The sequence below is a fragment of the Lissotriton vulgaris genome, chromosome 6 (assembly GCF_964263255.1).
Source record: "Lissotriton vulgaris chromosome 6, aLisVul1.2, whole genome shotgun sequence".
Lineage (NCBI taxonomy): Eukaryota > Metazoa > Chordata > Amphibia > Caudata > Salamandridae > Lissotriton > Lissotriton vulgaris.
The window spans coordinates 1,489,459,562-1,489,486,576 of record NC_141694.1 but is presented as its reverse complement, the minus strand read 5'-3'; the positions used below and the strand labels follow the sequence as shown (position 1 = coordinate 1,489,486,576).

At 48.9% G+C, this 27,015-nt stretch overlaps 1 protein-coding gene across 2 annotated transcripts in view; it reads left to right on the top strand.

Annotated features, from left to right (window-relative positions):
- The window catches only part of PSME4 (proteasome activator subunit 4), a 2,155,241-nt gene that overhangs the window by 1,156,805 nt on the left and 971,421 nt on the right, over positions 1–27,015 (top strand). For both annotated transcript variants that reach the window (XM_086927646.1, XM_086927645.1), the window contains one exon: positions 9,474–9,627. In XM_086927646.1, the coding sequence (XP_086783772.1) occupies positions 9,474–9,627 (154 nt within the window). The remainder of the gene's footprint in view (positions 1–9,473; positions 9,628–27,015) is intronic.

The window sequence follows — 27,015 nt, the reverse complement described above, 5'->3', positions numbered from 1 at the left end:
ACATATATCTGCAATTTCGCCATTGCCGTGGCGATGCATGCTGTGGAAATGGGTGGGATCTCAGTTTAATCACCTTGAGGCAAAGATGGAGGTGTAGCCCCTGGGTCACAAGCAGATTTCTGATAGAAAATTATAGCTCCAGATTCCTTACCTTTTACATCTTCCCCAGAAGTCAGCCTGGATTGACAAACATTTTAGGAGTTCTTCTGTGTGCCGGTAAGTGGCTGGAATGGAGCTCCACACTGATTCTTTTCTGGTCTGGAAATCACATGCAGGCTTATATAGGCACCATCCCTGCAAGCTGACATCATTTCTTTATTTCGGCACCTCCAGACACAGATCTGGAGTTCCCCCTCATCTCTCTTTTTGTGACCTTACCTCAGTCACAGTTCTTTTTCAGTCTTCAATGGACTTGTCTCCTCCGAAACGGATTTGGATATGGCTTTAAGCCATCTAACAAATGTCTGTGACACATCCTCATCAGATTTTCCTGTGGTGCCTTGGGTCGTGCCACAACTCTGTGGCTTGCAGTGGCTGCATGCCGATAAACCTGAAGGCAATACAAGACAGCTAAGCGAAACTCCTCATTGCCAAGTACAGGAATACTCTGCAATGAGACCATCCAAGTCGCAGTTTTGGTCACAGTCCTATTTGAGATCTAGAAGTTGCAGGAGTAAAAAGAAAAAAAACTATTTACTTATCTTCGGTGATAGTTTACTGGTAGAGACTTTATCTAGCTGCAGGTTCCTAAACTTTTGAGTATTCCTCAGGCTTCAGACTGGATTCAGAAACTGTTCAGCAGTACCTGCGTGCCGGTAAATGGTCCTGTACGGCTCCTCACTGACGCCATTCCACTCAGAAAATGAGGTGTGGGGCATATATAGCCACCACTTCTGCATGCTGATGCCAGTTGCTTTCTTGAGTGACTGCACCCCAGGACTGAGAGCCGCAAAAGTAATTTGATGTGGCCAGTGTGCAGTTTACGAGACTTGGGATCTTATTAATGGATAGAGTTCAATCACAGAATGGGAAGTAATGGAGGGTTGGTGAGGGATCTGCAGCTAGAAAGTCTCTACCAAAAAGAGTGTTACTGAAGGTAGCTTGTTATTCTGAATGAGACTTCTAACTACACTTCACCTTTTGCATAGCTACCAAAGCAGTACCTATTTGAAGGTGAACTCAACCCAGAAGGTCCTACAGAACTGAGTGAGCAATTGCCCCTCCTGGCAAATCTGACTATCCAGACAATAATTATTTTTTCAAGTATGGAGGGACTCCCTCATAGCTGCCTGGCAAATGCCCAGGACAGGGACTCCGTGCTCTAACGCAGCAGTAGCAGCTATTGCCCTGGTACAATGAGCATGCAGTCCTTCCTTAGGCTGCTTTTTGGCCAGCATGTAGCAGATCTTAATGCAGAGCACGAACCAGCGGAAGGGTCATCCTTGACTTTTTTCACTGATGAGAAACCCACAAAGAGCTTATTGTCCACCCTGTGATCTTTTGGTATGATCTATTTAAAAGCTCATAGCTCTCTTAGGGGCCAACAAGAATGGGTCCGTCCTCATTAGAGGCGTGATGTAGAGCATAAAACTGTGGCAAGGTGATTTTTTGACCGATGGGGTGTGGCACCACAACTTAAGGAAGAAAGATGCTGTGTCCACACAACCAGCTTGTCTAGGAAGAAGGTTGTGTACAATAGGTTGATACAGAACTTGAAGCTCACTCACACACCACACTGATGTTATGGCGATGAGGAACACTGTATTGAGGGTGATCATTCCCAAGGAGCAGCTATGAAACAGTTCGAAGAGAGTACACATCAGAAGTGCAAGGACCAAGTTAGGGAGCTACTATGGCATGACAAAGGGAGAGGGAAGAAACAAATGTTGTAACTCTTTTAAAAAAAACTCTCAACTGGAAATTAAGGGCTCTCCCGGAACACATCAGAAGTGTAAGGACCAAGTTAGGGAGCTACTATGGCATGACATAGGGAGAGGGTAGAAACAAATGCTGTAACTCACAACTGGAAACTAAAACAAAGAGGGCTCTCCCGGAAACTGCAAAACAGCCTAAATGTACTCTTTAACTGTGCCCGGATAAAGCCTTGCTAGGCTAGTGGCAAAAGAAATAACAAAACATCAGATAACCTTGCGTGGATGGAATCTATCTGCTGAGTGCCACATCAAGCCACAGATGTTTTGTAATGACTGAGCATTTAGTCAAGGGATGCCTGGTTGCTAAGAGGACATCAACCACCTCTGGAGGGAAGTCAAATGTTGTCAGCTGTTGCCACTCAATCTCATGAAGATAGAGATTGCAAAGGCCTAGGTGCTGAAACCTACCTTGCTGCTGCAACAGCAGATCTTCAGAGAGGGGCAGCCTGATCGGAGGATCAGGATTTCTGGATACCATACTCTCCAGGCCCAATCTGGAACCACTAGGATGAGTGGGGCCTGGTCAGCCCTAACCTTCTTGATAACTCTGGGCAGGAGTGGTATTGGCAGAAAGGCACACAAGAATTCCACTCAAGGCAGAGCACGTCTCTGAGCGAGAGATGCCTTGGAAAGTCCTGCATGCAGAAGTGCTGACATTGCGCATTCTCTGTGGTGGCAAATAGATCAAACCAAAGTTATCCCCATTTGCAGAAGCAACTTTGCGCCACCTCCGGGTGTAACTGCCACTCGTGATCCACAAGGCATAGACAGTTGAGTTTGTCCGTCTTGATATTCAGCAAGCCTGCCTGATGGTTCACCAACAGGAAAATTCCTAAGTCCAGCCATTCCCAGGCCTTCCGGGCCTCCTAGCATAGGGTCTGTGTCCCCCCAACCCCACCCTGTTTGTTGCTGTACTTCATTGCAGCAGTATAGTGCATGAGCACCTTAACCAGCCTTCCCTTGATGGATGGATGGAAGGAGGTCTATCTGATAGAGACATCTGGCTGCAGATTCCTTACCTTTGAATTTCCCAGGCATCAGACTGGATCCAGAAACGTTTTCTTAGCAGTACCCCTTGCACGCGATGTTGGGTGGCTTCATTCTGCTCCGCGCGATGTCGGCATAGTCAGTGTCGGTTATGAAGTCTCAGTACCTATATAGGCGCAATCCAGGTGTACGGACATCAGTTCTTTTCTTTCCGCTCCAGTTAAACTCAGATCCGGAAAGGTCTACCCCTCTGCCACTTTTGGGCAGGCTTTTTCACGACTGTTGTCGACATTTTGGTTTGGATTTTTTCCGACTTTGTGTGCGAGGGATATCTTTGAGGAAGACAGGTTTCAAGCCTTGCGGGATTTGTTCCCGTATGATGTCGGTCACCAATCCCCACCTTGTGTGTCTTTGGTGTTTCGAGCGTGACCAGGATACAAAGCCCTGTTCAGACTGTCAGCCGTGGGCTCCAAAGAACTTGATGGAGCGGGCGATGAAGTTACTTGTGGCCGAGCAGTCAACACCGTCCAGCGAGACTCCAAGGAGGTCATGGTCCCGATCAAAGAAGAGGAGGTCGCGGTACTGCCCCGTAACCCTAAGTCCTCTTCCTCTTATTCAAGGTCCTCTGGACACTCGGGGAAGAGGCATAAGAAGAAGAAGAATTCCAAGCGCACTTCGTCTTCACCTCAACTGGCATCCGTCGTTGAGAGAGGTAAGGAGCACCGACGCTCTAGGCACGGTACCGCAGACCTAGAGTCGACTCCGCACCCTTTCTAGAAGCCGAAGCGACTGCCGCTCAGATAAGAGTTTTACGAAGTCATGCGCCGAACATTTGACCATTATCTGGTAGAGAATATATCTAGCTCCAGATTCCTTACAGCCCCACCCATGCCTCCTCGCTTTGCTGACCGATATTGTAGGACTAGGGTTGTTTTCCACCTTTCAGGACCCTAGTTTCGCACACAACTACGTCAGTTAATTCGTGGCTCTGTGCTTTTGGCGTGGAGAAGATGAAAATTACTGATGTCCGGGCGCCCGGGTGGCGCCTTCATAGGCACTGCAACGTCATAACCGACGCCGTCATGTGGAGCCAAATGGAGCCACCCAACGTCACGCGCAAGGGGTATTGCTCAGTAAATGGTACGGAATCTGCAGCTAGATAGACTCTACCAGATAATTCTTTCCTGAAGGTAAGTAGCTTATTCTTCAATATCAAGCGGATGGCCCTCGGCTCGGAAGGTTGATGTGGAGCCAAGACTCCGCCATGGACCAGAGGCCTCTAATCTCCACCTTTCCCAGATCGCCACCCAAATCCGGAAGTGACACATTAATCACCACTGTCAGCTCTGGGTAGGGAATGGGGAGGGGCCCGCTGCTGACTCAATCACTGTGCTGTAACCACCACTGCAGGTCATTTGCAGACTCCTCCAAAATCTCAACGTGGTTGGAGAGGTTCCCTTTATGTTGGGTGTAGGAGAGTAGGGTCTGCAATCCTATGATCACCCAGATTTTTTGCTTTTGTTTCACTGGTTTACGACTTTCTCTGGCTGTGGGCCTGCCAATCAGACCCACAGCCTGGCTGTTCTCTTTCTAAATTACGAGATGTACCCTATGTGCATTTACCAATTGGTACTGGGCCACCTTATCAGACCCTGTAACTCAGGGCATAGGTGTACCCAGGGCCGCCAGGGGCTGCAGCATGTATTATGCCACCCCTGGCTGGCCTCCTAAATTTGACACAACTGGCTGCATGACAGCTGGGGCAAAGTCGTGTAATCACCCTTTGCTTTAGATATAAGTAGCTCTATATCTAACCATACAATGGACACCCGAGTCCCTATCAGTCACTCCTATGGCAGGCCTTGTCAATCCTGAAGGCAGAGTGCATGGGCTCGCGTGAACTGTGTTCTGGCCCGAGCCGAGCCGGTTGCAGCTTGCGGAGAAAAGACCCAATGGCTGTTCCATGATAACGCGTGCCACATCGGTAACTTCGGTGTCGCGTTATCAAGACATGTCGAGTAAGGTGTCATACGAATCGGGACGCTGCCCTCTCACCAACTCTGGCGACGAGGTTAGCATTCCGCCCTTCTAGAGGGACACGACATGTACGTAACTGTGAACCCCGGTTAAAGTTAACGAAAGCCTCAGCTCCACAAAATGGATGCTGCCACCACAGACACGAGTCTGACCTCCTGCTGCTGGGAGTCCTTCCAGCGAGGAGCGCTTGGACAAAGGGTTTCCTGTCGAGGGCGGTGTTCGCACCGTCCCAGACAGGGTTTGTGTATTCTGGGTAGGTAGGGCTTTTGCGAGAAGGTGACTGCGGAGTGGCACCCCGGTGCTCACTACGCATCTGCCGGTTAGAACCAGTTCCAGGGGCGACAGCCCTGGCCTGGGGAAAGTCCGGCAGGGGAGAGGGGTGTAACTACCCCCCTTCCTGGTCCCACCCTTAGGGCAGGACCTAGTCATGTACCCACCCCTTTCTTTAGGATAAAGGCCGGAGCGGGGACCCTTCCAAATTAGATCATCTTTGAATCAAGAATACTTTCTACGAAAGGACTTCAAGACTCTTCTCAAGATTTCTCCCTTGTGGCTAAGGAGTAGTCACCCTGCATCAGCGGGCACCATCTAAGAACTCTGCGGTTTGCTGTAAGTCCTTCCTCAAGGAATCCGACGGCCCAGCTCGACGAGAACCGGCTTCCCTGGCACCTCTGACCTCTACCCCCGTCATCAGCTCAGCTGTGATCTGTGGGTGCGACGAGACCTCGAGGGACCGGCCATCATCAGAACCTGCACGCTCTTAAAAACCAGCACGACCATCGAGGTAACTCTCTGGTGAGTGCTCTGGGGTCCGAGAAGCCCCGACCCTGAGCCGCTCCAGCTCCGAAGTGCAGTCCCCCAGCATCTCCACGATCTGCGTGGGGCCCTTCTGCTCGCTGCTCAGCACGTTGTCTGGTCACTAGCCGCTGGCTTGTGTCCTTCTGTGACGACATCCGAGAATCATCACTGCCGGTCTGGTTGCTCCAGACTGGCCCTTGCTTCCATCTTTTCGAGAAGCACCCCGGACCCTCCTGGTCCACTCAGGACGCCGACAGCGTCATCCGTCGTGGGACAGCTCGCACCTCCACCGTGGTCGCCGACAACGCCTCCTGGTCCGTGAGACTGCAGAGCCTAGCGTCGCCCACTCACCTGGTCGAGGTGACGGCCAACTGGTGCCTTCCTGGTACCCTCTGACTACTGGCTAGTAGTACGAACTTGGTCCCCTCTGCTTTCAGGTTTCATCAATCTCCGATCCAGGCTTGGATCTCTACGAACTATTCATCACTGGTCGCCGGCCAGCAACTCCTTTTCTTCCGGCTCCTGGCTCGTCAGCGAAGACCCCGACGCCTGTAAGACTTGTGCAGCCGCAGCCCTCGTGGCTAGGTAACTCGGCATTTCAGTGCCTGCATAGCCTCCTTACTCTAGGGTCCCGAGTCCCTCGCTTCCGACTTGCCTTAACCTTTCCGTGTCCTCGGACACTTGTTTTAATTGTGCACTTAAAGTATTTGCTAAAGAGATTTGGTTTGTGCTAAGTACCCTGTCCTCATAAAGAGTACAGGGCTGTTGTGATTCTTAATAAATATACTGTTTATTTTCATAACACTTGTGTGGTGTCCTTTCACTGGGTGTTCAAGGGGTACATGTGTGGTAAACAGCTGGCTTAACGCGCCCTCTCGAGTCTTTAGCCTTAGACTGCTCGTATCCACGCTACTAGGATAGCTGGTCTATAGGTTGACTTACAACCAAACACCATAAGGGTCGTTGGAACGATACATAGCGGTCGCTAGAATAGCGAACGTTGCATATCGGGCCAACTTCTCACATTGGGCACACTGCGATGTCAGATCCTCCTGCAGAGCCTGCATATGCCACCTGGCGTGTTCTACCAGCAGGATGCCATCAGTCCCAGCAGCCTCAGTCGACCTCACTGAAATCCAGGATCAAAGCTGAAAGCTCTGTATCATGTCTTGAATGTCCTGGATTCTATTTCCTGGATGAAATGCACAAAACCAAACTGTGTCTAGAATAGCTCTGATGAAGGGGAGCGTTCGAAAAGTAGTGAGGTGTGACTTCAGCATGTTGATAGTAAAGCCAAAGATGTTAGGAGGTTCGCCGTAGTCAATGAGTGTTTGACAACTGCATGTGGTAAGCCCAGCTTCAGCAGCCAGTCGTTGAGGTATTGAAAGATTGGTATCCCTGACCTCCAAAGGTGCACTGCTACCACCACCATCGCTTTTATGAACACCACAGGGTTTTGAGACCAAAACAGAGCACAGCGAATAAAAATGCTCCTGTCCCACCAGGAACAGCAGGTTGCCCAGGGTGTATCCATGAGGACATGCTGAACAAAAAAGAGAAGGGCAAAGCTGTTAGCAGAACCTTCAGCTCAGATGAATGGAGCAGTGATGACGAATTTAGATGCCCTCAAAATTTTACAACTACTATATGGGTCCCTTCCCTGTTCAGCAACATCAACCGATGTGGTAACACAGTTGCCTTTTTCCTCCTCTCACACCATGGCAGCATTTGCCTCATCTTTCTTAGGCAGGGGAAGAGGAAGTAGACATCTTATCAAGGGTAATTTGAAGGAGTCCTAGATGATAACACAAAGCCAGGGGAAGACGCTCAAGAAGTTCACTTGTTGTAAACCTATCCAAGAGAGAGGTAACTGAGGGTGAGAAGAAGGTTGTCAATAAAGGTATGGGTTATGTTCCCACCCGAGGAGGATCCTTTTGGATTAAACTGTGAGCTATTAATATTTTTTTGGACAAGCAGGCGCCAAACTTTTTTTAAGGATAAACCTATGGAAGAGGACACCATGGTTTCAAGCCTAGTAAATCCCTCAATATTAATTTCCTCTTCGGGGGCCTTATCCAATAAGATTCCTACATTTGAACAAGCAGTTCTAAATGACATTCAGAAATTGGGTGCCCTAAAACCATTCTAAAATCTCACTAGGAGCGAGAGAGATAGAGAAGCGATAAGAAACATTTCAGAGGTACATTCTGCCTCAGCCCAGTTTGAATGGCTTTGAGCTATCTGGTTTGAATGGAAGAGTGTGAGCCTTCAATGCCAATGTTATGGTTCTGCGAGCAATTATTTGAGTGAGATTTAGGAATTTGGATCCACCTCTGCTTTTTTTAGAATGCTTTTATGCTTTTTCCAGCCTCTTGGGCGATCCGTTGATGTCTTATATGCTGCTTCTACCTGTAGTTGTGATATGGGTATGAAGATCAACACGTGTACTAGACCTGCTGATGCTACATGATAGCATGGACACATGCCTGACACCCCACAGTAAGCTTTGCTAAGCTTGCTTGAGTTTAGTTACGCCCTGTGCAAAAAGTTGAATTGTATGTATTTTAATCTGGTGTGATACTTTTCGGGTAGAATAGAGCCCCTTCCTTTAATCATCATTGCATTCTCTTCCAACCTCTGTTTCCCATTTCTTCTAAAGTGATGTTCGTGATGAAGCTGCTTATTTAAGTCGCGGCTAATATGCCAACGTAATACGTTTTCTTTTGATTTAAAATAATTAAACAATAGTTTTCTGTCTGACCTCATTGTGTGCAGCATTTGTATTAGTGGCAGTGGCTGCGGTTCAAGATCAGTAATCTCCCAGGCATTACATAGAGTATGGTGCACAGAGACCACAGGCAGTACTAGTTACAGGATTTGGCCAGTTTCTGCTAGGTTCAGTAAGCTCTGGAGGAATGCCTTTAATTGCACCCTTAAGACCATCAATGTGTGTTCAACAAGATCTGGGATCCCAAATGGGTTCTTTAAAAAAGTAATTGCACTGAAGGCTGAATAGTATCCCTCAGAGCAGTTTAATATAAATCAGGGTAATGACAAACTGTATATTAGTATGGTAAGGCGCTTGCAACCAGTAAACGTGGTCTTGTAGTTTTGGATGAAATAGTTTCCCTGGTGTCAACTCAACTGGGATGTATTGGATTTTGGAAAGTGTATGAGGGTACATCTGGAAAAGTGGGAGAGGAGAGTGCAGAATAGTACAATCTATTTGGAATTCCTTAAAATAAGTAGAACCTTCATTAAGATTCATTAAAATGATTATGGAACGGGACATATGTGATACTGTTTTGGAATCATACACTATAGGTAAAGTATGGTGAATGCGCCTATTTGCTAACTTTGTGTTTTTTTTTTAATTAATGTGTGTAGATTTCCTCTGTGTCAAGTTGTGGAAGCAAGATTAACATCATTATGTTGCTTTCTAATGAAGAAATTGTTTTAGTTGATAAAGTACACTTTAGGTTTTATTATACCAATAAACAATCAATCCTGTCATGCACTATGTTTAGTACATATCAGATTGCAGTATATTTGATATTGAGTTAAGTCCCTTATGGAATGTCATGTGAATGTCAGGAATGTGCGTTGTATAGTCGATAACAGTGGTATAATTGTTCCTTGTCTTGATTTTTTTTGTTGGAAAATAGATGTCTTTTAAAAAAATAATATGTTGTTAACTGATTGTATCTTTGATAAAAGGTGGACATGAAAAACCTTTAAATTTTATGGTTGGCGACAGACCTGATAATCAGTGGCTGCAATATAACAGTGGGAGTTTACCAGTTACCAAAGAATCTTGGGAAGCGTGCTTGTTTGTTGAAAAAACTCATTGGGGATATTACACTTGGCCAAAGTAAGTGACTGTTTTATTTAATCTATACCAGGAAATTTAAAAATCAAATGCAGTTTCAGCACTATTATACTGAAAAGTAATTTTTGATACAGTATTGGGACCTAATTTATCAGGTTTCTGACTCGTTCCTGTTTTCTCTTGGTATTTTGTAACTGTAGCCCCTTGTGGTCTTCCTGATCCCCTCCCAATTGAATGCAGAGCCGTATACTATTAATTTCTTTTCACAAGGAAATGTGTTGCATACTTTTCTATTAGTTTGTAATCATCACTAAAAACCCTACCTCCCTTTTAAAAGGCAGGAAAGGCTTTATTTTAACTTGCAAGAAGGAGCTGCACCTTAAAGGTTTTTGTTTATCAGGGGAAAGGAGCATCTCCAGGCAAAATAAATATGTGAAGCATTTGCATTTGTTGTGGCATGCTGCATGTTTTTTTGTTTTAAATTACCTAATAAGTCTTTCACATATTTCTCATTTCTAATGCATGTCTTGGATAGTGCATCCCTTGCAGTTTTGCATCTTTTCTGTTTGCAGTCCTCTACAGGTTCTCGATTTTTACAATTTCAGCAGATAATATATTATGAAACCCTTTTCTAATGCAAACAGAGATACCCATTGATGTGGACTGCTATGCAAACAGGAAGCGAGAACACCATGAGTTATCTCTGGCACTGTAATGCGTGCACCGCCAGTTTCTGTTTATTCTAAACTCTGTAGATGCCCATTGGACTGTGTGGAGCTTGGTAACAGCCAGTTGACTCTGTTCACTTTTATCCTGGTGTGGCTCAGTGATTTTCCTGCAGGAAGGGTTCCGACCTAGATTGCAGCCTGTTTCCCTTTCCTGTTTTGCTTTTTAGGAAAGACTTTCCTTAGACTGTGTTGTTCTGGCCTACAGATATGGTGATTCCGCTAGAAAACTACAGCATATGGTGAATTTGCTTTAGGAAATGACACAACATTTCAAAACAGAACACACCAGTACTGAATTGTTTTTGTAAACTTCCTTGAAATCAACTCGCTAAATGTGTTGAATTCTTGCAGAGCTTATGAAATACTTGGGAATATATTCTTTTGTGGAGTTTTATATAGCGCGTGTTAGAAATGGGGGTCTCTGGTTGGCAATAGTTTACACCTTTGTCCAAATAGGGACCCTTGCTTCTAGTCAGGGAAAGGGGATACACTCCTAAAGTAACCCCTGCTCACCCCCTTGGTAGCTTGGCATGAGCAGACAGGCTTATCTCAGAGGCAGTGTGTAAAACATTTGTGAACACATGCAGTAACACAGTGAAGACACTACAAATGGACACCACACCAGTTTAGAAAAATAAGTAATCTTTATCTAATCAAGACCAAAGGGCAAAAATCCACAATACAGTATCGAAAATAAGGCTCTTAAATGGTAGAAATAGATCAGTTCAATGCAAGTTTGAAATGCAACACTTATCCCACAAATTACCTTAGATGCGTCACGCAAAACAAACAAAATGGTCGCAGGGAAGGTGATGCATCAGTTCGTTGCTGAGGGGGAGGTGATGCAACTGTTCCTTACTGCAGCGTAGGGGAGGCAATGCGTCTGTTCCTTACTGGAGAGGAGGGGATCCGTCTGTTTGTTACGGCGTTCCAGGGACACTGCGACAAGATGGCGCATCGATGCGTGGCGACGATCCGGTGCGATGCGCCGAAATGTTGGCGCGATGGGGCGATCTGGACGATGCGTGAACGTTCCCAGAAATTCAGGGGATCTGGTGGTGAAGTCTGAAACTTCAGAACAGGAGTCAAATCAGTTTCAAGCCCTTAAGAGAGCTTCCTCAAGATGACAAAGCAAACAGCAAAGTCCTTTTTCTCCTTTCCTTGGTAACAAGTAACCACTGCAGGCCAACCCCAAACAGCAAACAGCACAGGGGCAGTAATCTTCCTCAGCTTCTCCGGTTTTTCTCCTTGGCAAAGGTACCTCTTTATTCCCCAGAAGTGATCTAAAAGTCTGGGGTCTGGGTCCCACTTTTTATACATATAAATCATTTGTTCTCTGAAGGCAGAGAGTGTCTGTACCCAGCCAAAACCAGTTCTGTCCTCTCTGGTGCAGCTTCCTAGCAGGAGGTAGAGACAGCGTTGTTGAAAGCAGACCTGGCCTAGGCAGGTGAAAGGAAATCTCCTCCTCCTACTTTAAATTCAACCCTGGTCTATTCAGCCCAGCACTGACTCATCAGACTGCCGGAGCCGCTGCCCTCTTCCAGTCCCTGTCACTCACAAGCCAGACATGCAATACAGAAACCTAGCAGAGGCACACTGGATGATTAGGCAAGAAAATACCTACTTTCTAAAAGTGGTATTTTCAAACACAGAATGTAAAAATCACCCACACTAAAAGATGCACTTTAACATTCGGAGTTCAGGCATACTAAACTTTATTTTCCTATCTTGTTCCTAGGGTCAGTTATGTTTAAAAGATGTTTTAAGCAAACTGCCCATTCTTGCCTACGGGAACAGATAGCCTTGCAATAGTGAAAAACAAATGTGGCAGTATTTCACTGTCAGGACATGCCACCCACAACAGGGCATGTCCTACCTTTCACATAAAATACAACCTGCCCACAGGGGTACCTTGGGCCTACCTTAGGGGTGACTCATATGTAGGAAAGGGAAGGTTTAGGGACTGGCAAGTGGGTGCACTTGCTAAGTCGACATGGCAGTCCCAGACTGCACACAGGCTCTTCAATGGTAGGCCTGAGCCACATTTTACAAGCTGCTTCTGTGGGTGGAACAATCAGTGCTGCAAGCCCACCATCTTGTCGCAGTGTCCCTGGAACGCCGTAACAAACAGACGGATCCCCTCCTCTCCAGTAAGGAACAGACGCATCGCCTCCCCTACGCTGCAGTAAGGAACAGTTGCATCACCTCCCCCGCATCATCGAACTGATGCATCACCTTCCCTGCGATCATTTTGTTTGTTTTGCGTGACGCATCTAAGGTTTTACAGGCCCTGGGCACACATGGTGCACTGTACTTGGGTCTGACAAGTAAATCAAATAACCAATCATGGAATCACTAATCCATACTACAATTTTTTCGGAGCACTTGCACCTTGGCACTGAACAGCAGTGGCCAAGTGCCCAAATCATCTAGACCAGCAAAAACACAGGAGGCAACAGCAAAATTGAAAGGGAGACTCACACCAATGTTGCCAAGTCTAACAGCGCAAACTAGACCCGAAGGTATCCGAGCGCTTTACATGAGCACCAGTTATTTTACAGATGGACACATTCATTTTTGTTAGGCATGGGGAGATTAAGTGATTTGCCCAGAATCACAGAATGTTGAGCGTTCCTGCCGAGACTCAAACCCGGATCCTCAGCTCCGAGGTCGATCTACCTAGCTGTTAGACCACATTCTCCCCCCTTATTGATGAAGTGTCTCAACTTTTATTGGAGATCCACGCGGGCCGTTGGGCCTACCCACGCGCTGAGGCCTACACCTCATGGAAAAGACGCCATTCAAAAGATGCCCCGAGTGTGGAGCAAAATTTCCACTCAGTGACCATCACAAGGTCTGTAACCTATGCTTATCGCCAGACCACGACGAATCCAGCGGCGCAGCCTGTGCATCCTTTCGATCGAAAAAGATCATTCGGGATCGGAGGGCCCATCGACACGACATGCAGAGATCAGCGCCGGAACCAGTGGATATCTTCAAAGATCCATGTGTCCCAGAGGAAGATTCCGATGATCTCCAGATCGTATCCGAGGCAGATGACTCCGATGACTCCATACCTTCAGGTCAACGTGTGAGTACCACTGCCCCTACCCCAGCCCAAACACCAAAATCGAAGGCAAAGGTCAACACTCCGCCTGCAGGGCCCAGTCGAGACCGAAAAAACACTTCGAAAGCCCCGCCATCGAGCCCGGCTCCGAAGAAAATAATGAAGCCTTCCGGTAGCTCCATACCGAGCAATCCGCATGTGCCGATACCACCAGCTCCCTCGGCACCGAAACAAAAAGAAGTCCCGGTTCCGAAAGACACTCCGAAACAGTCGACTCCGAGAGACAAAGCGGCTCTGAAAACAACGAAGCCTGTTTCAGATGCCTCGATAACAGCTTCCACTCCGAAGCTGCCGAAACAAACAAAGCCTGCTTCCGATCTTTCCAAGTCCACGAAACAGGCTTCGGCTCCAAAGACAATACCTTTGGTGCCAAAATTTACGCCAAAGGACTCAACATTGGCTCCTAAGGCTAAAGATAAGCAACAAACCGGTGCGGAACCGAAAAGATCGGCGCCGAATGCTGTTCCTCAAGAAGAGGAGCTTTTCCTACCAGATCGTTTACAAAAAAGGATCTACATTAATCCAGAAACAGGACATGTTTCCGCCACACCACACAGGAAGAGCAAGTCAGATACAGCACCTACACCTCCAGTGCCGGTCAAGGAGAGGGACTCTGTAACATCTCATATGTACCCTTTTTCTCCTGTATCTCCTTCACCTGCTCTTCCTTTATACATTTCACCTCAAAATTCTCCTCCTCATTCTCCACAACATACACCTCCTTAGGATGTTGATGATGATGAGTATAGCATAGGGGGAGGGAGAGACCCAGATGACCCTTTCCCATACCCAACAGGTTCACCAGACTCGGAGTATCCAAACCCACAGGATGTACCAGATATTCCTGACCCACATATATATCCATCTAAACCTTCTCCTCCAGAAGACAATATTGGGGTTGGACTCTTAATTAATAGGGCTGCCATCTATCACAATGTCACCATGCATTCCGATGAGGCAGAGGAAGATTTTTTACTAGACACTTTTAGACACTCTCAAAAATATGTGCAAATACTGCCAATGATTAAAGGAGTCATTAAACATGCACCAGAAGTGTTTAAAGATCCTGTAAAAGCTAGAATTATAAACCCTGTGAGAAGTTGGCCTGATATATGATGCTCACTAGTTCTAGTGATCACCTTGTATCAGTCCAAACAACCCTTATGGTGATTGGTTGTAAAGTCAACCTTATAGACCAGCTATCCTAATGGTAGCATGGACAAAGCAGTCTTAGGCTAAACTCTTTTGGCATGTGAATCCAGCTGTTTTACCACATATAACCCCTTGAATACCAAATGAAAGGACACCACACAGGTTGTTATGAAAATAAAAAAGATATTTATTACTAACAAAACACCTCTGAACTCTTTATGAGATCAGAGGGCTAAGCACATGACAAGACTCTTAAGAGAAATACTTTAAGTTGCACAAATTACAATGGTTCCCTAGGGCACGACAAACCATATACTAAGTAAATGGTATAAGGAAATCGATAGAAGGAATGGAGCTGTCCCGAGGCTATAGGATCGCTGGGACTACACTATCCTAACCTTAGGTAAGTAGCAGGAGGCCCACGGGACGCGTGTGCAGAGTGTGAACTCACACGCGAGATGCAGGACAAAGTCAATGGACAATACAAATTACGAAAAGGTAAGTAAAAGACAGTTCCGACTAGCTAGGACTAAAATGACTGGATACCTGGACACTAGGAGAGTCAATCTACCCTTGAGCACCGAAATGCTCTCGTTACCTCACCCACGGGCTGCGGGTGCATAGGTGTGAATGTGTGTCGGGTTTCCGCGTTGAAGTCTATGGAGCCTTGAAGAAAGATACTGCAGGCCACCAGGAGGAAGCTGTCCGGAGCGATCCAAGGGTGGATCGAGGAAGATGAAGACCTGAAAGCAGAGGGGACAATGTTCAAAGTCACTAGCCAGTGACTGGAGTGGAACCAGGAAGGAACCAGATGCTGTCGTCGCGATCAGGTGAAGAGTGGACGCTTGACTCTGCAGCCACGTGGACCAGGAGGTGTCTTCTACGACCAGGATGGAGGCACGAGCTGTCCCACGCAGGCTCTCGCTGTCGGCAGTGTTGGTTCCGGATTCGGCGTCAACAGGCCTTGGCAAAGGCAACCCATGCGGTGAGTGGAAAAGGCGTCTGGTGCAGACCAGGAGGGTCCGGAATGCTTCTCCTTTGCAGGGAAGCAAGGGCCAGTCTGGAGCAACCAGACCAGCGATGTGGATTTCGTGGATCGTCGTCTAGGTCACTAGCCAGCCGGCAAGTGACCAGACAACGCGTCGAGCAGCAATCAAGCAAAAGGGCCCACACGGAGATCTCGTGGATGCTGGAGGGCTGATCTTCTGTGCAGGAGCTGCTCGGGGCTGGGGCTTCTCAATCCCCAAAGCACTTTCTCGAGGATGCCTCTGAAGTCGTGCTGGAAGCGAAGTGCAGTTTCTTCAAGATGGCCGGTCCCACATGTCTCGTCGCACCCACAGATCTCAGCTGTGCTGCAGATGTAGGTAGAGGTCGGAGAGGTCTGGAAGTCCGGATCTCGTTGGGCTCTAAAGTCTGGTTCCAAGCAGGAAGGACGACAGTGAACCGCTAGGACGCTTGATGGTGCCTGCTAGTGCAGGATGGTCACTCCTTGGCCACAAGGGAGATTTTCTTCAGTCTTCTGTGGAGCAGAACGTCGAAGTCCAGAGTTTCTTCTTTGTAGAGTTTCAAATCAGGATAATCTAATTTGGAATGGGACCAGCTCCTACCTTTATTCTCCTAAAGGGGGCTGTGCTATGACTAGGTCCCTCCTATGGGTGGGTTCAGGAAGGGGGGTGGTTACACTTTGTCCGGTTTTGCGCCAGAGCTGGGGCTGGAGTGCCCCAGCAACTGGTTTGAACCGGGGTATGCACAGGGACACCTTGTGTGCCCCAGGCATGTCTCATTCCTTTCAGCCTGTCCTACCTCAATACACAAAATCCTGTCTGGGGTGGTGCTAGCACCTCCCAAGGCAGGAAACCCTTTGTCCAAGCCTCCCTCGCTGGAAGGACTCCCATCAGCAGGAGGTCAGACTTGTGTCTGTGGTGGCAGCATCCATTTTGTGATGCTGAGACTCGAGTTAACTTTAACCGGGTTTCACAGTTACATACATGTTGTGTCCCTCTATAAGGGTGGAATGCTACCCCGGTCGCCAGAACTGGCGAGGGGGTAGTATTCCGATTCGTATGACCACTTACTCGACATGTTTTGATAATGCTATGCCAAAGTTAGCAATAACCGTGAGGATTATAATGCGCTAAAGAGTATATGGTATAGCGTTATCATGGAAACAGCTAAAGGACTTGGTTCAGAAAGCCTGCAGACAGGCTCAGCTCATGCTAGAGCACCATCTCATATAATTCCAAGCACTCTGCCTACAGGATTGTTAAGGCCTGCCATAGGAGTGACTTATAGGAGTATATGTGTCCATTTTAGAGTTAGATATAGGTATACTATATCTAAAGCAAAGGGTGATTACACCACCTTGCCCCAGCTGTGTTACCAGCCAGTTGTGTCTGTTTAGATGGCCAGCCAGGGGTGGCACAATACATGCTGCTTCCCCTGGTAGGCCTTGGGTGCACTTATGCCCTGTGTGCCTATGGTACACTGTACAAGGACTTACAAGAGTGACCCAATACCAATTGGTAAATGCACCTACGGTACATGGATGTCAAGTTAGAGAGAGAACAGCTAGGCTGTGGGTCTGATTAACAGGCCCACAGCCAGGGAAAGTCAAAAACCAGTGAAGCAAAAAGCAAAAATCTGGGGTGACCATAGGATTGCAGACCCTACAAACTCAAGGATAGAGAAAAAGTACAGAGCAGCTCCTGGGTATCCTGTCTACGTTAAAGGTCAGCTACCCTTAGACTCCCTAGTAGTTTCAAAAGCTAGGAAAAGAGGAAATTCCCAAACATCAGGTGAAGCACCACCTCCTGATAAAGAATCATAGATGCTTCAGGAAAAAGAATAGCTGCCCAAGCTAGCAATACATGGCGCATCGCTAACACACAGGCCCTCCTCGCGAGATACGTTAGGGCTCACTATGATCAGCTAGAGAAGCTCTTAAAAGATCTACCTGACCAATATAAGGCACAAGCAGATGACCTCATACAAGAGGGTAAGCTTATATCAAATGCCTCCATTAAATGTGCACTAGATGTAGCAGACACTGCATCCAGAGCTATAAACACCAGTGTCCTCCTTAGACGTCCCGCGTGGCTACGCATTTCAGGATTTGAGCAAGAGGTGCAAACTACTGTCTTAAATCAACCATTCAACCAACAACAATTGTTTGGTCCAGAGGTAGACACAGCACTTGAAAAAAGGAAGAAAGACTCTGACACAGCCAAATCTATGGGAGCTCTGCAGTCCACCCAAGCTAGAGGCTCCTTTCGTCGCTCCTTCTACAGAGGGGGCTCCAAACATGCTGGAGCAGACAACTCAACTTCTTTTAAAACACTATAGGTTGCCCCCTCCTCCGAAGCCACAGTAGGAGGGGAGACAAAACCAGTGTCTGGAGAGGTGTCCAGGCCACTGGCCTCCCCAAGTTCCCGTGTCCAGTCCTCTTGAGACTGACACTCTCGGGTCAGAGGGTCCTCAGACCCCTCCCAATTCTCCTCATCACCCATCTCCTGATACTCAGGGTTTTCAATCAATGGGGCCGGTTCATAGAAGTGAAAATCTCCATACGCAGTCGAAAGCAGCGCCCAGCGGCGCTGTTCCGACGTCGGAACCGGAGCGAAGGAGGCATCGGGGGCGGTGCCGCCCGAGGACGGCGCCGGAGGAGACACCTGACGGACCGACGGCGGGGGGGGGGGTCGTAAGGTCCACCGGCGACGATCCAGATCCCGAAGAAGGTCCAGTGGGGTCCCGCGGCACCGGGCCCGAAGGCGCCGGCGGCGTCGGGAGCGCTGGACCCTGTGGCGCCGGGCCCAAAGGCGCCGGCGGTGTCGGGACTGTGGGGCCCGCGGCGCCGGCCCTAAAGCCCCCGACCCGCTAGGGGCCCCAGACGGGTCCGCTGGGCCCGAAGGTGCCGCGGAGCCCGTCGGAGGAGAGAGGGACCTCATGGCCATGAGGAAGCGCTCGATCTCCTCCGGCGTCGCGTCTCGCCCAGGGACTGGAGGGTGTGGAGCGGGACGTGACGCCCGCGACTCCGAAGGAGCCGCGTGGTCGTTGTCACCCGAACCCCCGGCCGCATCGCGTGAGCGTCGGGGGGAGTCAGAAGATCGATGACGCCTCTTCGACTTCTTGTGCTTCTTACCTGACGACGACTTTGACCCGGAGGAGTCGTGCCGACTCTCGGAATTGTGGTGGCTTCGAGCCCGCGACCTGTCCCTCGACCTCCCGTGGGACCGGGACCTCTCACGGCGCGGGGCCGACTGCCGGAGTTCGAGTCGCCTGCGGGACCGCTCCCGCCTGGCTTTCGAAGAGAGGGCCTGGCAGTCAGAGCAGGCCTTGTCGTCGTGGTCGACGCCTAGACAAGTTAGGCACAGGTGGTGAGGATCCGTGACCGACATCGTGCGGTCGCAATCCTCGCAGTGCTTGAAACCAGGCATCCCTACGGCACCGATCGGAGTTGTAAGACTTCGAGAAATGATAAAAAATAATCAAAACAAGTTAGTCAAAAATTGACTAAGGGTTACTGCTTTTTCCAGATCTGCGCTTGCTGGCGCGGAAAAAAGCAGAACTGACGTCAGCACGCGGAGGCGGCGTCTAAGTACTCCGACGACGTCATCACGGCGCCCACGACGCCGGCGACGGACGCAGAGCCGCAGACGTCGCCTACCGACGCGCAAGGGTACTGCTACGCAAAAGTTTCCAGATCCAGTCTGACGCCTGGGGATATTCTAAGGTAAGGAATCTATCACTAACTAATGTCTCTTACAAATATATCGTTACACAAGTAGTAACTTGTGCAACAGGAACACATATAGGTAAAGCAGAAGAAGATGACTTATCTCTGGTAGAATGAGCTCTGATACCTTCAGACGGGTACTTGTTGACCAAGGCGTGGCAGATCTTGAGCACAAGATGATCCACCTGGAGAGAGTCCGCTTGTGCGCAGCCTTGCCTTTCATTCCCCCAACGTAGCCCACAAAGAGTTGATCGTCCAGCCTCAGATCCTTTGTTCTGTCCAAATAAAAACTGACAGCTCGCTTAGGATCCAAACGATGAAGTCTCTCCTCCTCCTTGGAAAGGTGAAGGGGAGGATAGAAGGTAGGTAAGCTAATGGACTTCCCCAAATGGAAAGGAGTAACCACCTTAGGAAGGAAAGCAGTCTTGGTCCTAAGAACCAACTGATCTGCATGAATGGTCAAGAATGTAGGTTTAGAACTAAGAGCCTGAACCTCCAGGCCGAGAAAATGGCAACCAAGAAAACCGTTTTGAAAGAGAGAAGCCTCAAAAGACAACTATGAAGAGGCTCAAATGGAGAACCCATTAAAAAGGTAAGAACGAGATTTAAATCCCACTGAGGCATAATAAAAGGAGTGGTTTGAAACCTATTTGTAAGGCCCTTAATGAACCTCATAACTACAGGAGATTTGAATAAGGACAGCTCATCCGGCAAGCAAATAAAAACCAACAAATAACCTTTAACTGTAGCCACAGCACATCCCTGCTGGGCAAAGGAAAGGGATAAACTTAACACATCAGACAAACGAGCCTTCAAAGGCTCAATGGACCTCTCTCCACACTTTCACAAATTTGGACCACCTGGAAGAATACACAGATTTGGTGGAGTGTTTCCTGGATGACAAAATAACATCCACCACATCAGGTGGGAGAGAGAAAGAACTCAGATTGCCCCGTTCAATCTCCAGGCATGAAGGTGCAGGCTCCAGAGGTGGGGTTGTAGAACCTGCCCCTGCAATTGCGAGAGGAGGTCTGCCCTGAAAGGGAGCCGGAGCGGAGTGTGCGATGAGTGGTGAAGTAAATCTGTGTACCACACCCTTCTTGGCCAATCCGGCCCTGTCTTGGCGAATCTTCATCAGAACCCAAGGAATCAAGGGTATGGAAGTAAACGCCTAAAGGAGTTGCGAGCTCCAATCTAATTGAAACGCGTCCCCCAGCTCTCCCTGCATCGGATACTGGTGACTGCAGAACATCGAACGGTGCACGTTCTCATGAGTGGCAAACCGGTCCAACCGAGGAGACCACCACATCTCGAAGATGTGATGGACCACCTCCGGATGAAGCCGCCACTCGTTATCGGCCGAGTAATGCCGACAGACTGTCCTCACGAACATTCAGCACACCTGCTAGATGATTTGCATAAACACAAATCTGATGGTCCTGAGCCCAAGATCAGAGTCGCAGAGCCTCTCGGCAGAGACAATACGACCCTACTCCTCCTTGTTTGTTTATGTACCACATTGCGGTAGTGTTGTCCATCAGGACCTGAACTGACTGACCGCGAAGGGAAGGAAGGAAAGCCTTTAGTGCCAAATGTATCGCCTACAATTCCAGAAGGTTGATGTGAAGCAACCTTTCATCTGTAGACTAAAGACCTTTGACCTCCAGATCCCCCAGATGAGCACCACACCCTAGAGTGGACGCATCTGTGATCACAAGGCCACCGGCGGAGGAGGCTGAAAGGGCCTTCCTTGAGACAGTTTGCCCTGCTCTCTCAACCAAGTCAGCTCCGCTGCAGCGTCTCTGGAGATTATGATTATCTCTGCAAGATCTCCGTTGTGTTGATACCACTGCCTGCGGAGGCACCACTGGAGTGCCCTCATGCGGCAGCGTGCATGACTGACCAAACTTATGCAGGAAGCGAACAGACCGAGCAGGCGTAGGAACTTCAGGACTGGAACAACCGCTCCATCGTGAAACAAATTAATCCTCTCCTGAATGTAGAGAATTCTCTGCGGAGGTGGGAATGTCCAGTATTTCCCCTATGAACAAGCTGCGCTGAGAAGGCACCAGGTGAGATTTGGGTACATTTATCGAGAAACCCAAGTTGAACAACAGTTGCGTTGTTGCTTGCAAGTGGCCCAACACCAACTCCGGAGACTCTCCTTTCAACAGCCAGTCGTCCAGATAGGGGAAAACAGGAACCCCTGACCTTCTGAGATGTGCTGCTACCACCGCCATCACCTTCGTAAAGACTCGTGGTGCGGAAGTCAACCAAACAGAAGGACCGCAAACTGGTAGTGTTGCGATTCGACTGTGAACCGGAGATACTTCCGATGCGACTTCAGGATGGAAAGATGAAAATACGCATCCTGCAAATCGATGGACACCATCCAGTCTTCCTGTTGCAACGCGAGAAGAATCTGAGCCAAGGTCAACATTTTGAACTGTTCGTGTCTGAGTAAAGATTCAAAATCCTGAGGTCCAGGATCTGTCTCAACCGATCGTCCTTTTTGGGTATCAGGAAATGCTGGGAGTAGCACCCCTGACCCCTTTCCCTTTCTTGAACCACCTCTATCGCACCTTTCTGTAGCAAAGCAAGACCCTCATGCTGTAAAAGTTGCAAGTGGACCTCTGAACACCACCCCTGGCGAGGAGGGTAAGGAGGAGGAAACTTTAAAAAGGTAGGGTGTACCCATTCTCTACAAGAATCAAAACCCAACGGGTCTGAAGTAATCGATTTCCAATCTTGTAGAAAGTGGGACACCTGACCCCCTACAGGACCAACCTGCTCTAACATGGGGGATCTAGAGCTGCTTTCCTGAGGCACCAATGGTGAGGGGATGAGAAGAGGAGGAGTAGGACGACTGCTGCCGAGCTGCTCCTCGAAGGCGGCCCCTATTTTTACCCCTGTATGATTTGTACAAAGGGTTCTGCTGCTGAGGTTGCTGGTGGCCACGAAAATAAGCTGCCCTTCCAAAATCCCCGATACCTCTTGTAGCCGTACCCTCTAGACTGAGTTTCAAGCCCAGAGATCTTGCAGTCGCTCTGCTATCTTTAAAACGTTGTAAAGCAGAGTCCACCTTAGTGCAAAACAGCCTTGTACCGTCAAAAGGCAAATCCAACAGGGTTGCATGAACATCAGGAGAAAATCCAGATGATCTCTGCCAAGCTTGTCTCCTTGTTGCCACAGAAGATCACATTACTCAGGCCCCCAAGTCAGCCGTATCCAACCCTGATTGTATAACTTGACGGGCAGCAGCTTGAGAGTCTGAAAGTGCTTCAAGGAAATTAACTCGATCGTCTTCCGGTAGCTTAGGGGTTAGCTGTTTGATAGAGTTCATAAGAGCATGGATATATCTCCAAAGTAAGCAGGTAGCATTAGTCAATTTCAGTGCCATACTTGCAGAGGAAAATACGTTTTTAGCTGCCTGCTCCATCTTTTTAGAATCCCTATCCCCCGGGATGGTAGGGAAGGAACCAGATGACTATTTGGAGCAAGAAGATTGGACCGCCAGCCTTTCAGGTCATGGGTGAGTAGACGGAAAAGCTGGATCCCCATGAGCTCGCTTGTACCTCCTCCCAGTAGACCTGGAAACTGCTGGAGCAGTCAAGGGCCTTTGCCAAAGTTCCAAAATAGGTTCTGTCAAAGCCTCATTGAAGGGCTCATGTTAAAAATGTGTCTGATCTGTTCCAGGGCCCGGAAAAGGAGGATAAAAATCCGTACCTTCCTGAACAGGATCCACCTGAGGCCGAATTGGAGGCAGTGGAGCCGGTGGAGACGGCACCCACACAGGCGAAGCCACAGGAACTAGAGAATATTCCCTGAGCGTCAAAGACTTCCTGGGCGTCGCAGTTTTTTAGGCGTCGAAGAGCCCCTCAACGCCGGCGACCACGGGGGCGGTGAGGTAACTGGAGTCGCTTAAGGTGAAGGAGACACAAAGTCTTTTCTCTGACACCGCTGAGGTGGTGAAGGCGATCTCGAAGCCTTACCCTTCGAAGAGCGACATTGAGAGCCATGCCTCCTCTTCGACTTCTTGGATTTTGAAGTGTACGAAGTCGACGACTTTGAGCGTTTTTTTAACCCCTCTTCTCCTTTTTAGCTTTTTTTTTGTCAAATCTGTTTATTGCCATTTGTTATTTAGGCAATACAACTAGTGCAATATTTTAAACTTTACATTTTTGTAGCTATGCTAAATGTGCAGCGCATGTACAGAATAAAATGCCACTCAGCGTTTCTACAGTACGCATGAACAATGCAAAGAGCAGGGTAGGCATCTAAGCACACCTGTTTCGCAAGGGAGCCTAAGCATCCCAATCCTGTGTGCAGAAGTGATTTTTATAGAACAACTGTAAAGTCTGTTGTAACAAAGCAGAACCAGCAGACTGCGGCCTGTTCGCAATTGTGCAGCACATTCCGATTCCCTCCCTGTCCCGTCTCCCCCCATTGACCCTCCCCCCGCATCCTTCTCCCGAGCACTCATGCCTCCAACCTCCTTGGCGCCTATGCTACAGTATTTTGTTTGTGTACCAACCTAGGTGTCCAATGCACCGCTCGCCTCGCACCCCCCTTGTCGTCTAGTGTACATAGCTAATCCCTCACTAACTCCCCGCCCATAGCGCTACCCAATGTTCTGCCATAGGTTCCCTTCGGAGGCCTATTGTTTTCCTCCCTTCCGCCCGAGCCCTCGTCTGAAGGGACAGAATCCATGCCCGCACGCTGGGCGGGTCACTCGCCTTCCACCGCTTAGTGAGGAGGCACGTTGCCTCTATCATCCCCAGGTCTAGAAAGCGGGACGCTACCTTGTCCTTGGGCGCGCGTTTAAAATGGTGCAGGAGGTACTCTGGCCAGTTGCAAGGGATGACGCGGCCGGTGCACTGTGTAAGCAGCTCACTGATGCCTCCCCAATAAGCGCTTAATCTTGGGCAATGCCACAGTATATGGAGAAGACCTGCATTCACCTCGCCACATCTGGGACAGGATGCATCGGTCATGTGGAAGTATTTATTTATTAAGTCAGGAGTGAGATAGGCCCTGTGTACTATGTAGACTTGAATTTGGCGGAAGCGCATATTTCTGGTGTTTCGCACTGGGCTTTTAAGGAATCTCTCTCACTCTTTATCTGCCAGTGCTCGCCCTAGGTCCCGCTCCCACTTGCCGCGCAATGGGGCCAAGTCCAGCTCCGTGTGCGCCCTCAGGGATGCGTCAAACCACTTAATTAGGTGCCTGCCCCTACCCATAACATGGAGATATTGTACGGTCAGGTGTTGTTGGGGCTCTGACGCAACGTCTCCCCACCCAGCCGTCATATGCGCTACTAGGGAGCGATGCATCCGGAACCCCCCGGGGTGGAGTCCTTCTTCGGCGACCAACATCTCATATTGTAGTAGTATTCCGTCCCTATATAGATCACCCAGGGTCTGGACGTCCGCATCATGCCATTGCTTCAACATGTGGCTTGTGAGGACCCCCCCCCCCCCCGGCTCCTGGCGAGCCCTCCAGCAGTACCGCCGGCGCGTAGGGGAGAACTTTCTTCGTGAGTGACAATGCTCTGCGGAAGCATTTGAATACCGCCGCCAATAGCAACGGGACAGGGAGCGCCAATGTCGCTGGTGGATGGAATAGCGCGGTGACCCTCTCTAAGGAGTAGGGTGGCTCGTTCGTGGTAGTGTCCTCTCTCCCCCTATCCGCTAACCAGCGGGCGATCCATTGGAGCTGCGCCGCCAGATAGTAATGCTCAAAGCAGGGAGCGGACAATCCGCTCCTGTCTGCGTGTAGGAACAGTTTGCCAAGTGACAGCCGGTGCCAGGACTCTCCCCAAATAAAGTCGCGCAGGACCTTATTAAGCATGGAAAAGAAGGAGGTAGGTATATTTATATGGGCAAGTTAGGGAAATGGTATAGGAGGCGGGGGAGCATGACCATTTTAGCGAGAGCCACTCTACCTGTGGGCGTCAGGGGGAGGGTGGACTGGGACTTGAGCGCTGCCACCGCCCGTCCTAGGTTTCCGTCGAATAGGTCAGCCGTCTGGCGGTAGATCTGGACCCCCAGATACTTGAACGTGTCTGCTCTCCATTGGACTCTTGTGCCATGGAGGTGGTATTCCGGATCCCCCACTTCATCACTGAATGTGTAGAGGCAGGACTTGCCTGCGTTGACCCGAAGGCCCGACAGGCCAGCGAAGCGGCTCAGCAGCTGGGCTAGTTGCTCCGGAATGCGGCCCACATCTCTGATGAACACAAACAGATCGTCAGCATATAGCGACACTTGGTGGGTGGCGTCGCCCAGGGGGATGCCATCGCCCAGGGTCCGCCTCATGGCCTCTGCCAGGGGCTCCATGGCCAGCGCGAAGAGTAACAGAGACAGGGGGCACCCCTGTCGGGTGCCCCTGCCCACTGCCACTGCCTCCGAGACGTACGGTCCCAGCCGCACACGGACCACAGGATCTCGGTATAGAAGGTCTACCATTTGCAGGAAATTTACGTCCAGCCCGTATTTCATCTGTACAGATGACTAATATCCCCACTCCAGGCTATCAAATGCCTTCTCTAGATCTAGCACCATTCTCCTTTTTAGCTTTTGCCACGAAGAGCTTTGCCTCTTGTTCTTTTATAGCCTTTGGATTCATTGTCCTGCAGCACAAACACCCTTCGACGTCATGGTCTGAAGACAAACACCAAAGACAATCATTGTGGGGATCAGTCATCGACATATGACCAGCACACTCCCTGCAGGGCTTGAATACAGACTTCTTGGAAGTAGCCATTTCTCAAAATACTCGAAGAAACAAAGTAATCACTAAGAAAATGGAGAGTCCCAGAAAAAAACATTACGCATCGTCGGCGCGGAAAAAAGAGAACTGAAGTCAGCCCGCCGACGAGGTCTTCTTATGGCTCCGATGACGTCATATGGAATCTCGAGCGGAGCTGTGCTATTACGATGTCCTTGTCGACGTGGGAGAGCTAGGAAAAGAATTTCCGCGAAATGCTGATGCATGGGATATTCAAAAGGTGAGGAATTCACAGGCAGATGTATCCATCAGAAACATAACTTACTGTTTTTTTCTGTCAGCACAGCCTCAGCTAGCATCTGCAAAGAAAATCCTGTACTTGGCAGGCTGATCACCCCGGGGCTATCTGGTCAAAGTGGCAGGAGCCCTTTCCCGTCAGTGTTTTTTCTGTCTCCTTCCTAGGACTACCATGAATTCTTTTAATGGTGACCAGCTAATCTAAGAGAAGGACTCTTCTCCTTTCAGTACTAAAAAGTTTATTAATCCTAAAAAATCTTCCTTATTTATGATGCTAGTTTATCATAGCTAAATGTGGTCAAGCCTCAAAGGTTCCATGTCCTTTTTTGGGTAGGCTTGTGGAAAGGAATTCTGATGGATACATCTGCCTGTGGATTCCTCATCATTTGAAATATCCCAATGCGCAGCATTCCATGGAAAGCTTTCTCCTCAGCTCTCCCACGTAGACGAGGATGTCACAATTGGACAGCTTTGCATGTGACTCCACGTAACGTCATCGGAACCATAAGAAGACCTCGTTGGCGTGCTGACGTCCGCTCCCTTTTTTCCACGCCGTCAACGCGTAACATTTTTTTCCCAGGCTCTCCATTTCTGGGAGTTTTTTTGTTATTATTGCTGGGACTTTGTAGCTGTTGAAGATGACTACTCCAAGAAAGTCCGGATTC